General features: G+C 38.9%; 1 protein-coding gene across 1 annotated transcript in view; it reads right to left on the bottom strand.

Moving 5' to 3' along the window:
- The window catches only part of MAP3K15 (mitogen-activated protein kinase kinase kinase 15), an 86339-nt gene that overhangs the window by 19234 nt on the left and 51771 nt on the right, over positions 1–15334 (bottom strand). Inside the window, exons 12-16 of the mRNA XM_036226866.1 lie at positions 12593–12642; positions 10523–10615; positions 8864–8951; positions 3945–4078; positions 1844–1971 (exon numbers count right to left, since the gene is read on the bottom strand). Of these exons, the coding sequence (XP_036082759.1) occupies positions 1844–1971; positions 3945–4078; positions 8864–8951; positions 10523–10615; positions 12593–12642 (493 nt within the window). The remainder of the gene's footprint in view (positions 1–1843; positions 1972–3944; positions 4079–8863; positions 8952–10522; positions 10616–12592; positions 12643–15334) is intronic.

Consider the following 15334-nt stretch of genomic DNA (forward strand, 5'->3'; position numbering starts at 1 on the left):
GCTGCACAGTCAGGAGGAGAACACAGCAATGTTCTCTGACCTTAGGTGGGGTGGCCCAACACTTCAGACCTGGCACAAGTGTCTCAGCATTCGGTGTGGGTCAGAGCCACGTTTCATACCTTGCTGAGATCAGAGGTGGATAGGACCAGAATGAGGGGCTCTTCAGGGTAACAATGGACTAGGATTGGAGGAGACTGGGTCTCTCCATTCTTATTGTGAAATGCCCTCAATGCTAGGCCACAGGAACAAGGCTGTCTTAATAATCCTTTAATTATACTAATAAACGTTGAAACTTTAGGCCAAATTAAACCCCTATTCACTGCATTCCGATGTTTCAGAGGTCTTCGTGCAAGTCCACGGGCATCAGCCAGTCTCAGCTTCCCCTACTAATGCAGTGCTGTGGGAACCTTGCTATGCCTCAGTTTCCCCATCTGTAAAAGGGGATGCACACATTTCTCTCTAATTCTATTGTCATTCTTAAACCTCATGCCTGGAATAGCAATTAACATGAACGGCAACTGACATATTTCCTGCTAGATTGTGAGCAACCTGAGGGAAGAAAAAACTTCATTTCTCCCTAATGTAACCCTCAAAATCTAGCCCATTGTCTGGCTCTTAATATATATAGTTAGGCTCCTAATATAATATTAAGCTCTTAATAATTGTTGGTTGAATGAATGGATTTCTAACTGAAATTTTTATATTTGTATTCAGATCATAATTATCATTATAATTTATTTTTTTAAATGAACACTTACTGAGTTCTTGCTCTCTGCCAGGTACTGTTTCAATTGCTTTACATACATTTTCTCATTTAACCCACCAAACAACCTACTAAGATAGGGTCACTATTACATCAATAACTATTACTATTCCAATTATCATAATAATTATCACTCTAATTTTATAATTCATTTATTTAGAAGACTGAGGGCACAGAGAAGTAAAGAATTTGCCTGAACCTAGAGAATATCATGCTAAGTGAAATAAGTCAAAGATCAATACCATATGATTTCACATATATGTGGACTCTTAAAAAAAACAAAACAGAAACACACTCATAGATAACAGAGAACAATCTGATAGTTGCCAGATGGGAAGGAATGTATGGGGATGGTTGACAAAGGTGAAAGGATTAAGATGTGCAAACTGCCCATTATAAAAACAGTCGCGGGGATGTGCCATACAGAATAGGGAACAGAGTCAATAATATTGTAATAATTATGTATGCTGTCAGGTGGGTACTAGGCTAATTGGGGTGATCACTTCATAAACTGTATGTTAATTTACCATGTTGTATATCTGAAACTAATATAGTATATGTCAACAGTAATTGAAAAATAATAAAAAGAATTGCCTGAGGTTACACAACTTGCAGATGAAAGGACCAATTCTAACTAGACAGTAGCTCCAGACTCAAGGAGCTCTTATCATTGCACCATACGGCCTGCATTTGTGGATTTTGTGGATAAAGCACTGGTGTCTGATTTCACTGTCAACACATTACTCTGCAATGTCATTTTAATAAACATCAGTCACCTCTTTTCTGGGCCACATTTAAACTCCTAGGCTGTGAAGGCCTCAGGGCTGGAGACTATGCTTTATCCATCTGTCTTCAGCGCTCAGCCCAGCTCAATAAATATTTGAGACTGAATTAACAAACCAGAAACAGACTGTTCATGTGACATTGGAAAGTCTGCATCCAATTCCTCTGAGAAACAAATGCTTTCCAACATCTAAAAGGTCTGTAATTTTTAAGATGGCAAGATGAATAATGATGCACATATTATATTTCCGCCAGTGATATGCAGACTTTGAGACCAGAAGACCAGGGACTACTCACCCCCAGGGACCTGTTCCATGAATATCTTGACATAGCCATTCTCGGAAACAGAGCCTAGGTACTGAACAATATTGCGGTGCTTGAGGTTCTTATGCAGGGCTATCTCCTCATGCAGAGGCTGGGAGTACCTAGTAGGAAAAACAAAGTCAGTGTCATCTGCCAAATCGCTAGGGCTCAGGGTCCACACCACACCTCACCAATACCTGCCCTGCTGGGGCCAAAGTGTATCAAGTTTCTCAGGCATCCAGTGGAGTGTCTGGTGTGTGGCAGGTAAGCAATGAATGGCTGCTGTTGCTACTATTGCTATTGTTAGGGCCTGAACTCTCCAACCATCCTTTGCCTCTTTCACTACTACACATGAAAGGTGGTGTTCTACAAGGTTCTGCCCTCAGTTGCCTTTGAGTCTCATTCCACAAATTCGCACCACACTACAGCAACAGCCACTTAATGGACCTTCGAGCCCCATCTCTGACCTCTTTAATCTATTCTTCCCTGGCCACTATGTTCCCTCTTTCTAAACCACATACCTCATCACATCACTTCCCTTCACAAAGTCCACACAAAGGCCATATTGCTTAACATGGCACACAAAGACCTTAAAAACTCAGGTCAAACTCCATCTTTTAAAATTTCTGCCTCATCTCAAAAGCCCATACTGCCTCAATCTTACATTCAGGTAACAACAATTTGTTGTTCTCTGAACAGTGTTTAATAGCTGTTTGTCCCTCAGCATAGAATGCTATGGCCTCCTTTTCTGCCAGACAAACTCCTACTCATCCTTCAAAGACCAAAGATTTATTTTCTCAAACTTGCCACAACTCATCCAGGGAAAGTAATTCATTCCTCTCCTATGTTCTACAAACAGTGTACCCCTGCACTACGGCACTTATCACCCTGGCTCCCAAGCAAGGTCTCTGCATTCCCTACCAAACAGGAAGCATCCTGGGATAAGGATGCTTATCCTTGTCACCTTTCAGTCCCCACAGCCAGCCCAGAATCTGGCACAGAGAAGGTGCCCAATATCCTAAGTTCCCTGTAAACTTAGGGAATAGGACAAAACAGTCTCTAAGGTCCCTTCTAACTAAAATCCCAGGAACAACTATTGGCAATGGAAAGCTGAAACAACTATTGCAACCAACTGAAGGTGGCAGTCTTACTTCTTCATGTCCTTAGTGAAGTCGTTTAATCTTCTTCCTCAGTCTTGGAAGAAACTGGATGAGTTCATTTCAGGTGTTGACTTATAATTCAAATATCATAACATGCAATCCCATTAAAAATGAACAGATGCGCAAACATGTGAATGAACGAATGAATGGTGAAGAGTCTTACAGCTGCTAGAAATTATGTGTAACCCATTCCTAATAATTCACTGTCACCCAGATAGAATCTGCATATAGCCATCAGTGTCCAGCACTGAAGGCAACACTGCAGATGTGTTCTGACCACACCTGTGGAGCATGCAACTATTATTTCTTATGCTCCGGTCATTACTGTATATGTAGCTCCTCTACAAAAACACTTGACAGTCAACACTACAGTGTTCTCGTTTAGAATTTTTTGGGTTTAAATTTAAAAAGGAATAAACATTTAAACTCTAAAAATGTTGAAGAAATGTTAGTAGTACTGGTGGTTAAAAAAATAGCCCCAAATCTATGGGTGACAGTATAAAAAAGGTCTCTATTGCAAAAAGCTCAATTTCTTTTTAACACATCTGATATTCTGTAATGATACATCTGAATAAATAAGTTATTTAAAATTGTTGCAATGTGAATTAAAGTACTGAGTCACATTTTTCAAATATTTGCAAACAACTGTCTACATAAAAATGTAAAACTTTAGACCTAGTTGATGGGTAAAAATAAAACTAGTTTTCTTTTAAATATGACTGCTATCCACATGCCTCTAAGTGAAATGGTTCCATTTTCTCAATCTATTTATAATATGCAGGGAACAAAAGCAAATCTCCCTTATTACAAGAGAATTACAAATTGTTTGACGGCATATGCTTTCATCCTTAAATCCTCTGCACCGTCAGTGGTGGGCACAGGATTTAGGAATGGAGGTAGCAAATGAGGAAGGTAGAAGGCCCTCCCCAACTTGCCTGCTATCTTTTTCTGGGATTTCTTTGATGGCTATTTGGACTTGATTACTCAGATTTCTTCCAGCATACACAACCCCGTACGTGCCTTTCCCCAGCACAACTCGAGCACCATCTGCATCACAGTCATACTCGTACTAAAGAAGGAAAAATAACAAGATAAGAAAGCATACAACTTGTGGAGAAGCTTCATAAAAGCCCAAACACTATCCTGCCATTTAAAAAATTTATAAATAACATTATTTGAGTACCAGGCAGGTCACTTTGCTTAGGTTATATACTTTTCATTAAATAACCACTTTAAAGAGATAGAATTCTTAGTTACTCATAAATTCACAACATGATTTTATGAAATGGAATCTAAGAAATTTACAAATATGGCTCATGTGTAACGCAGCTGGCTTATCTTTTGGACATTTCTCCCTGCTTTAATGTTGTAATTTAAAAATGCTTCTTAACATGTCGACTTCCTGAAATAGGTTTCTTCCTGCATGATCCCTTATCAATTTGTCAGGAAACAAACTTCTATAGCCCAGAAAAGAACTGAAGGTCAATAAAATTAAAACTGTCTTAATACAAAGTATTAAGCTTTGCTGCTTCACCTCAACACCTTTTAGATATATAGATCTAGCATTACACATACTGTAAAAATTTGACCTACAATTAGGATTGCTATTTTGTTCTCCAAAACTTATTATCAAAAGTTGGTGCATAGCTGCATTCCCGCTGATTTTTCTCAGAGTAAAACAAATAGAACTCTAGGTTGAGCAATACTTATTTTAAAAAGAGATAGCAACAGATTCTGTCCTTTTCTATACTCCATAGTGCCAACTTAGAAAAGCACACAGAACAACGTGAGTGCATGAGTATATGTGTTTGTGTCACTTCCGAATCAACTTCTAGGAGTGTTCATGATGATTAAGATTATTAATGGGTCCCCATCACTATTTGACTTAACCAGACATCAGCCTACTCCATAAAAGGCTCCTATCTCATAAATTTCTCTGCCCTCACATCTGTTATCTTCAAAGTACATCACTCAGTTTGTTTCTACAATAAACTTTGATTCTAAACTACAAATTCAAGTACCTGACTAAATTATTAAAATGAACCCCCTTTGATATTTTCCTGAAAGAAGCCTCAAGGAGTTAATTTTAGTCAAATTTTATAGTAAAATTTCATCATTCATTAGAAGAATCTGAATTAATGGCAAATCTGAATAGTTGCATAAGATTTAAATATATGTGTAATGGGGGACTATAACAGTGCTGTCCAAAAGAGCTTATAATGATCCTTTCTTAAAATGAATTTAAAATTGCTATATTTAATATATGTAAGCAGATATAACTAAAGTCATTTTAAGCATAAATGAAAAAGTCTGCTTCCAATGGGCCAACTATTTCTCTTGTAATCTCACAAACATTAGTTGCCTGAGTAAAAACTTTTCCACCTGTTGTCCACAAAAGGACATTTGTGTATAATCCATACAATTTTTTTCTGGCTGAGAGGATCCCAAAGTAATAAGGTTTTCCTATGGAAACACATTAAACTTAATCTCTGAGAGTCATGGATAATGATGGCTAGCTCATTCACAAATGAGTATTTTAAAATATAGACTTTCAGTCATGATGGCTGAGTGGGTAGATGCTGCGTTCACCTCCAAGACCACATCAAAATAACTACAGAACAACCATCATTGGGAGTTGCCTGAGGTCTGGCTAAACAGTTCAACTGGTCACATATATAAAAGGCTACTTCAAGACCACAGGAAGGGTATAGATGCAAAAAGAGCCTGTCCCACACCCATGTGTGGTAGTTGAGAATCAGGAGGCATGTCTTGGCTGCAGAGGCACCCCTTGGAGGGGGGAGAGGTTCTGGCCCCATACCTGGCTCCCCAGCCCAGGGCTCTAGGGCCAGGAAGAGAAGTCCCCACAACCTCTGGCTATAAAAATCAGCAGAGATTGTGGCTGAGTGAGATGGAAGGCAGCTGGAATCACAGACGTTCATCTTAAAGGGTATTATTCAGTGATGGACTCACTTGCTCTGAGCTCCAGTGCTGGGACAGCTGCTTGAAAAGTGTCAGAGACATATGGGGAGGAAATGAACTGAGTGACGTTAAGGTGAAGGCTGGAGGGGCAGCTTTCTCCCAGACAGAAGTGCTGGCAGAGGGCACTGTTCCTTTGTTGAGCCCTCGCCTGCTCGGCTTGCAGACATAGGTGACTGCCATATCTGAGTCTCCATCACCCTGGCTAACACTGGTCGCCCTGTCCAGGTGACTCACTGGGACCCTGCCTGTCCCAACTTGCAGGCCCACCCAAGCCATTGCAAGTGGCTTTTCCATACAATTAGCCTGTCCTGGCTCATACTGCAGATTTTCCTAAAATCTCTGAGGTTCACAAAACTTAAACAAGCGGTATCTGGCCTCGGTGTGCCCTGTACTTCTTCTGAGTGATCCCAAGTCTGGCACAAGCAGTAGCCAGCCTCGGTTTCTGTCTTGGCCTCTTGAGGCACCTATAACCCCAGCATGGGTGGCAGCCATCTGTGGATTGCTTGGTGACTCTTACCAGGTGGCCCCAGAGGTGTACCAGCTGTTGCTGAACTTGGCCTGCAGCAGGGTTCCTCCCAGGAGGCTTGGGGGCCAGCAAACCTGATAGTCTGGTGGTCAGCTTAGACAGAGGTGGAGCACCACCTGTGGCTGCATCCGAGGACACACCCAAAGGGAGGAATGGGCAGGCACCAGAGCCTTTCTAAAGTGAACCCTGCTCTGTAGGGTCAGCCCCTCACCAGCCAGTCCTTACAACTCGTCAGCCCAGGAGTCAATCCCTCCTATTGATGTGCAGACAGCAACTAAGGCTTGACCACAACAAGATAGCACATACGACCCATACAAGGGACACCAGTGGAACACCCAGCTCAGGTAACAAGGGAGATTGCACCACTGGGCCACATAGGACACCTACTATATAAGGCCTCCCTATTAAGACTAGGAAACCTAGTAGCTCTACCTAATAGCAACGAACATAGGGAGGCGGCCAAAATGGGAAGACAAAGAAACATGTCCCAGACGAAAGAAGAGAACAAAGCTCCAGAAAAAAGAATGAAACAAAATGGAGACAAGCAATCTAACAGAAGCAGAGTTCAAAATACTGGTTACGAAGATGCTCAATGGACTTAGGGGAAGAGTAGATGAACTCAGTGAGAACTTTAACAAGAGATAGAAAACATAAAAATGGAGATGGAAAACAAAAGGAACCAGTCAGAAATGAAGAATACAATAATTGAAATGAAGACTACATTAGAGGAAATCAACAGTAGATTAGATGAAGTGGAGGATGAAATCAGCAATTTAGAAGATAGCAGGAAACACCCAATCAGAACAGCAACAAGAAAAAAGAATCCAAAGAAAAGGAGGATAGTTTAAGGGGCCTTTGGGACAACATCAAGCATAACGACATTTGCATTAGAGGGGAACCAGAAGGAGGAGTGAGTACAAGGAATTGAAAACCTATTTGAAGAAATAATGATAGAAAACTTCCCTAATCCAGTGAAGGAAACAGACTTACAAGCTCAGGAAGTGCAGAGTCCTTAATAAGATAAATCCAAAGAGGCCCACACCAAGACAATAATAATAAAAATGCCAAAAGCAAAAGACAAAGAGAATCTTAAAAGCTGCAAGAGAAAAGCAATTAGTTACCTATAAGGGAACTCCCGTAAGACTGGCAGCTGATTTCTCAACAGAAACTTTGCAGGCCAGAAGGGCTTAGCACAAAATTTTCAAAGTGATGAAAAGCAAGGACTGACAACCAAGACTATACTACCTAGTAAAACTATCACTTAGAATCGAAGGACAGACAAAGAGCTCTCAGATAAGAAAAAGCTAAAGGAGTTCATCACCATCAAGCCAGCATTACAGGAAATGTTAAAGGGACTTCTTTAAAAAGAAAAAAAAGATAAAAATATGAATAATAAAATGGCAATGACTACATATCTAGCAACAATTACTTTCAATGTAAATGGATTAAATGCTCCAATGAAAAGATAGGGCGGATGAATGGATAAGAAAATAAGACCCTTACATATATATGCTGCCTACAAGAGACTCACTTCAGATTTGAAAAACATACACAGGCTGAAAGTAAAGGAATGGAAAAAGATATTTCATGAAAATGGAAATGAAAAAAATCTGAGATAGCAATACTTATATCAGACAAAATAGACTTTAAAAGATAGGCTATAACAAGAGACAAAGAAGGACCCAGTTATCCCACTTCTGGGTACTTATCCAAAGAAACCCAAAACACTACTTTGAAGGAACATGTGCATTTATATGTTTATTGCAGTGTTATTTACAACAGCCAAGATATGGAGGCAACCTGGATGTTCATCAATGGATGAATGGATAAAGAAGAGGTGGTACATATATACAATGAAGTATCACCGCATAAAAAAATTAAAAAATAAAATAAAACTTTGCCATCTGCAAAAACATGGATGGACAAAGAGGGTATTGTGCTGGGTGGAGTAAGTCAGATAGAGAAAGACAAATGCCATATGATTTCACTTACATATGGAATCTAAAGAGCAAAATGAACAAACAAAACATAAACAAACTCATATAGATACAGAGAACATTTTGAGGGCTGCCAGTTGGGAGGGAGGTTGTCGGGGTAGGGGAGCGTAAAAAGAGAAGGGATTAAGAAATAAAAATGGGTAGTTACAAGTGATCACTCTGTAAGTTATATAAATATCTAATTACTATATTGTACATCTGAACCTAATATTGTATGCCAACTATAATTGAAAAATAAAAAATTATTAATATAAAATATAAAGAATTTTCACACACAAAATGGAACATTTTCTTTATGTATCAAAGATACAATAAATAACTTTTTCCATGTTGTAGGTCTTTTGTGACTCACCTCTAAGTTCTCCCCATTGGCCTCTAATTCCAGCTCCACTGTATTGCCCATTGCAATCGCTATCATCTCTTTGATCAAAATGCAAAACCTAGGATAGCAAATGTCAAAAAAATGCTAATCATGATCACTTTTGTTCCTTACCCTTGCTTTAGCCTTCTTACATTAAATTGTGATTAAATATAAACCAAGGTTTCACAAGTTCATGAAAGCATTAAATTGAGAACGACAAAGAATGATAAAACTTGTTCTAGATAAAGGGGATTATACAGACATGACAACTAAATGCAACATGTGATCTTGGACTGGATCATGGACCAGAGAAAAAATCTTTTGTTTTGCTATAAACAACATTAGGGGAATAATAAGTAAAATTTGGATTAGGTTTCTAGATTACAGTACCACATCAATCTTAATTTTCTGATTAGATAACTATACTGTGATTACATAAGGGAATCTCCTTATTTTTAGGAAGTATTTCGAGGTGATGGAGCATGTCTACAACTTATCCTTAAACAGTTCAGAAAAAATAGTTCAGAAGAAATTCTCTCTATGCAAATAAAGAGAATGTAAAGCAAATGTGGTCAAGGGTTAACACTGGGGAATTCTGGGTGAAAAATATAGGAAAATTCGTTGTACTGTTTTCTAAACTTTCTTATAGGTCTGTATATTTTCCAAAATAAAAAGTTAAAAAGTTAAAAATATTGTAATTGGTAAAAGGATATGAGTAGATATTTCTCCAAAGAAGATATATATAGTCACTAAGCTCACGAAAAGATACTCAGTATCATTAGTCATTAGATAAATGAAAATCAAACTCACAATGAGATTCCACTTAACATCCACTAGGATGGTTATAATCAAAGGAACAGACAATAACAAGTGTTGCAAGGATGTGAAGAAATTGGAACCCACATATATTGCTTATGGGAATGTAAAATGGGAAAAGAGTGTGGCAGTTCCTCAGAAGATTAAACAGAGTTATCGTAAGACCCAGTAATTTGACTCCAAGGGAAGTGTAAACATATGGCCACAAAAAACATGCATGGAAATGTTCATTGCAGCATTATTCCTAATAGCCCAAAAGTGGAAATAACCTAAATGCCTTTAACTGATGAGGAGATAAATTAAATGTGGTCTATCCACACAATGGAATACTATGCAGCCACAGAAAGGAATAAATTACTGATACATGCTACAACATGGATGAACTTGAAAACTTTATAAGTAGAAGAAGTCAGTCGCAAAAGACCACATGCTGTATGATTTGATTTATATGAACTGGCAAGAATAGGCAAATCCATAGAGACAGAAAGATTACTGACTGTGTAGGGCAGGGATTAGGGGTTAGGTAAAGGGAAAAGGGGAGTGACTGTTAACAGATACTGGGTTTCTTTGCAGGGTGATGAAAATATTCTAAAATCGGATGATGGTGATGGTTGCAAAACTGTAAATATACTTTAAAAAAGATTAAATCTCATACTTTAAATGAGCAAATTTCATGGTATATGAATCATATCTCGATAAAACTATAAAAATAATTTTCCATGTTAAAATTTCAGGAAAGCTAATACACCAAATAAATATTTTTTCGCAACAAAGAGTCCTTTAGAAGGATTCACCAAAATTAGATTGTAAATACTTGAATCAGTTATAACTCACCTATGACAGTGGTCTCCGGTGGGAAAGCAGATTTCAAAGTCATCAGAATTACGGACATAAAGAAAACAACACCGTTCATCAAACTTGGATATGCTGTAAAATTTCAAAATATAAGAATGATTATATGTAAGTTATATTAATTTTAAAATTTAAGAAAAATCTAGTAACAGATTTTCTTCCATTTTACAAATTTGAAAGATTCATTGTTTTAACAACAAATATCTCCAAAATTTGACTTCTATTTCTTTATGAAATTTAAATAGCAGGAACATTTATCTTGCTTGTGTTTGAGTTTGTATTCATCAGCTGACTTTAATATGTATCAAGAACTTACCACATATTCAGTGCTAGGCAAAGCATATGGGCAGCAGAAAAAGGAATAAAATATGGTCTCTGTCCCCAAGAGTTTATAATTTAACAAAAAAGACAGGACGGGTAATAGTGAAATAATTTATTATGGTATCAACAGAAGTTCTAGACTTGAAAAATAGCAGGACACAGTATTTATATGGCCACAAAGGGAAGTATAAACAAACATGGCATCTTAGGTCAAGAAAGGCCTTTAAATATTATCTGGTCCATTCCCTCCTGGTCTGGATCTAACTTTTACAGCTCCTAAAATAGGCAATATTCAGCTTGCCTGAACATATCCAGTGAGAAATCACCATACCCCATCTGCTGATGGATTTCACTGCTAGAAAGTTCTTTATCCGTACTAAGTCAAAGCCTACAACAATGGCCCACAGTTTATCAAATGACATTATGGAAAAGGCTAGATTCCCTTCTATGATTAACTCTTCAAACAAATGAAGCCACTTTTTCTTGTCCTTTCTAAGTCATCTCTTCCTGAGATCCACAGCTCCTCGGACCATTCTTCATATGTTATGGATTATATCACAAATACTGAGCTTAAACAGCAAGAGTACAGGGTGATTGAAAAATAATTAAAAGTAGGTTATACACGAGTAAGTTTTGAAAACCAGTCTGTAAAGAAACTACCACAGTTGGTTGGATAACACATGCTCTTCATGTCACATTGGTCCCAAGGTCTGATTCACCCCAGGCCCTTTGCACATTCCTGTTGATAGCTAAAACGGCAGCAAGAGGTATCTCTATGAGAAGGTACAAAAATAAAGTTCTTGACTACATGTTCTCATACAACTGAGTTACTAATACATTTTTGAAAATGTTCAACCCTTTCTGAATTATATTTTCTGAGCAGTATTATTCAAGTACATTACTCTGTCCTTAAATTATTTCCCTCCTTTTAAAGTGATGTAAACATCATCCTAATTTAAACACTGATTATCCAGGACAGGATCATACTGTGTCTCGTAGTAAGGGGATTCATTCAGTGGCCTGTGGACTCAGAATCACAGAAAGGACACAGGGCTGTAGTCGAAGCTCTTAATTTGATGGAAACTATGAAGAAACTGAGACCTAGAGAAGCTGAGTTACTTTCCCAAGATCAAACAGCAAAAGGGGGATTAGAACTTATATCTACTTCAGGGCCATTCCCATCTTTGGATGTGTTGGCAGGGTGAGATTCAGAGTGTAGCCACATGGTTCAGGCCCAAATGGTTACCACTCCTGACCGAAAGAGCAAGTGTCACACCTTTCCCTGGAACACACCACCCCACTCCCTCGCTAATAACTATGGCGTTGGTTCCATTACTCTGCCCAGGAGACCCTAGCCAAGTGTCATTACCAAGTAACTCCCAGTTTCAGTTCTGGGGGTTCCCGAGTATTTGAACATCATTGGATCAAAGAAGAAACACTTTGATCTTTCTACATATATAATTTCATTTTTAAAAAAAAGTTTGAGACAAGAGTTTGGTCTGTTGCATACAAAAAAAAAAAGCCCCTATCCTGTTATAACAAGCTAAGAAGCCCTTACTAGCAACACATTAGAAACAGGCTCAGGCAAGGAGACAAAAGAGAAAATAGTCCATTTTGGGTTCTGTTAAAAATTGAAACATCGCATATTATAAATAAATGGAAACATTAAAGTAATAAAACATTATCACCATCATTTGTATTAAAATAATTATATTTTCCTTATGTTCTTACCTTATTCCCCTAAAGGAAGTGGCTGTAAAATTCCATTCATGGATTTGTTTCTGCAGGTATCAAACACAAAAGTCAGTAACTTGATTTCTTTCATGCAAAGAATCATTTCTGGTTTCATTCCATGGCCAATCACTTCTACTATTTAACTTTCGATAGAGATTTAGGGGCTAAAACAACATATTTTGCATAATTTTGAACACCAGAAACATTTGCTAATGTATTATAAAAATTTATTTGTATCTCTAATCCAGTTTAGAGCAAATTCTATTTCAAATCTAAATTTGAAATAGAAACAATAAGCACACAGAAGTACATAGTGAGTGGCCTTTCATCTTCTGTCAACGTATTGGGAAAACTCTAAAATAAGGGTGGGAACAGCCCACCTAAGTGACCAGCAAAAATGTTTGGCAAAGAATGTGTCAGACACCAAATAAGTGTTCACCAATTTTTATTTCTTTTTCTCCTTGGGATACATTTCCCAGCCTCCCTCACAGCTAGGTGAGCCGTATGATGGCATCCTACCCAATGGGATGGAAGCAGAAGTGATGTGCGTCACCTGCAGGCCTGGTTCATAAAACCCTCCACAACAGTGCTCTATATTCTCTTTCCCCATGCATTACAAAAAGGAATGGGGACACTGCCAACCTGGATGGGACGTGAGGCAGATAATTTGGGGGCTATCTGTTTTAGCAGCTAGACTACCATGACTAATACAGACTAACTGGGATTTCAATCTGTACAAGATGCACTTCTTAAAAATAATTGTCTCCTTCCACTATCGCCATTCCCTACCCTTAAACTTTGCATAAAACTAAGCTTCGGAAGGAATGTATGAAATCCCAGTTTCAGAAGAGCTGTAGGCTACAATACCAATACGTCAAAACAATAGATAATTTTAAATACGAAAATACATTTGGTTAGCCTGAGGAATGTTATAAATGATGAGCTAAGCGCCGCCCACCCCCTCACCCCAGAGAGGTGTAAGAGCCAAATTACTGAGCATACGACTCAGAATAACAACCAGGAGTAGTCAGGTGACAAGTTTCCTGCCATTCTGGAGCTATGACGACAGGAATGACTGGGAGGATGAGTCCAAATGGGAAAATATCCATTCTTACATACTGATTAAGCACCTACTGTGAGCCAGCCAGGCCAGGTTCCAGCACTGAGGACATAACAGAATGACAAAGTCCTTGTCTTCATGGGGTTTACATTCAAGTGAGGGGAGATGGGCAATAAATTAAATAGTAAATTGGTGAAAAGCACTACAAAGAAAAATAGAGCAAGGAAGGGTATTAAGGTGGAACAGGAGGTCACGATGTTAATCTAGATGTTCAGGGAAGGCCTCTTCAATGACTGAGCAGAAAAAGTAGGGGTAAAGGAATGAGCCAAGCAGATAGCTGGGGGAACAGTACCAGGCAGTGGAAACAGCAAATACAAAGGCCCTGAAGCAGCAGTGTGTTTGGCATGTTTGGGAACCAGCAAGGAGGGGTGTGAGTGGAGTGAGGAGGGAGTAGGAGAGGAGGTTGGAGAACTCATGAGGGAGATCATGCAGGGTCCTGGAGGCCATCATCAGGACTTCAGCTTCTACTCTATCCGGGATGGGAAGCCACTGAGGACTGTGAAAAATGAAAGTGTACAAAACCAAGAAAGCCATCACATCAGACTCAACCAAGTGGAAAGACAGAGCCTATTTCAGAGGAGAAGCATGTTCAAAGCCACTGAAAGAGGATAGTAGTAGAGAGAAGGAGTCTGCCTTTGGATTCAGGTACAGAACTATGAACCAGGGCAGATTCAAAAGAGTCATGTCCAACCCACATAGCCTACAAGAGGCTGCATGTATGTAGAAAGCTCAGTGACATGACTTTTCAAAGTATTCCAAGATGGCAGGTTTACTCTAGGGTAGCTTTAGGGAATTTCTCAATTTGGGAGGAAGATTTACTAGTTAAGAAGAGAACGACGTGAACCTCCCCTCTTTCTCTTTATATTATAATCAATGAGCATTTGGGGCGAGGGTACCTGCTTCTCAGGTCCTACAGATATAAAAATATAGAAGTCATGCATAGGCTGGCAATGCTGTTGGGGAAAAATTTTCGAAAACTGATATACAAGCCACAGGACATATTTTGTACATGATACAGGCAATCAGGCAGCCTACAGATACTCAGTGGAAAGACTGAGAGGGTGGTCAGAGAAGCCTTTGCAAAACTTAGGACTTGGGTAACAGGATGAAAGAATTCCAGGGAGGAAGAAGGATGAGAACAAAAGCAGAATGTGCCCTGTAGGGCCAGCTCTAGGCAGTCAGGAGACTGAGAGTTGGAGGAGGGGGAGAAGGGAGGGGCGAGATTATATAGGGGCTTGATAACTGGTAAAAAGAGTTTGGGCTTTATTTGGAAAGTCACGGGATCCAGTAAACATTGGGGAAATCTCAAGAGGGCCAGTACAATTTTTTTTTAAATTATTAAAGTTTTTCATGAAGTAAAACATACATTTAGAAATGGACACAGTGATCATCTCAGTACATTTCCACGAAATGAATATCCACTGTAACTAGCATCCAAAGTAAGAAACAGCACATGAGCAGCGGCCAAAAGCTCCCCTCATAATCTCCACCCTAGTCACTCCTTTCCACCCAAGGCAACCACTATTCTATCTTTTTCTACCACACAGACTTTTACATGTAGTGGAATATTACACAAATGAAATTGTAAAGTCCATGCTCTCTGGTATCTGCAAGTGGAG

This window comes from Rousettus aegyptiacus, unplaced genomic scaffold (genome assembly GCF_014176215.1).
Source record: "Rousettus aegyptiacus isolate mRouAeg1 unplaced genomic scaffold, mRouAeg1.p scaffold_m13_p_9, whole genome shotgun sequence".
In the NCBI taxonomy this organism is placed as follows: Eukaryota; Metazoa; Chordata; class Mammalia; order Chiroptera; family Pteropodidae; genus Rousettus; species Rousettus aegyptiacus.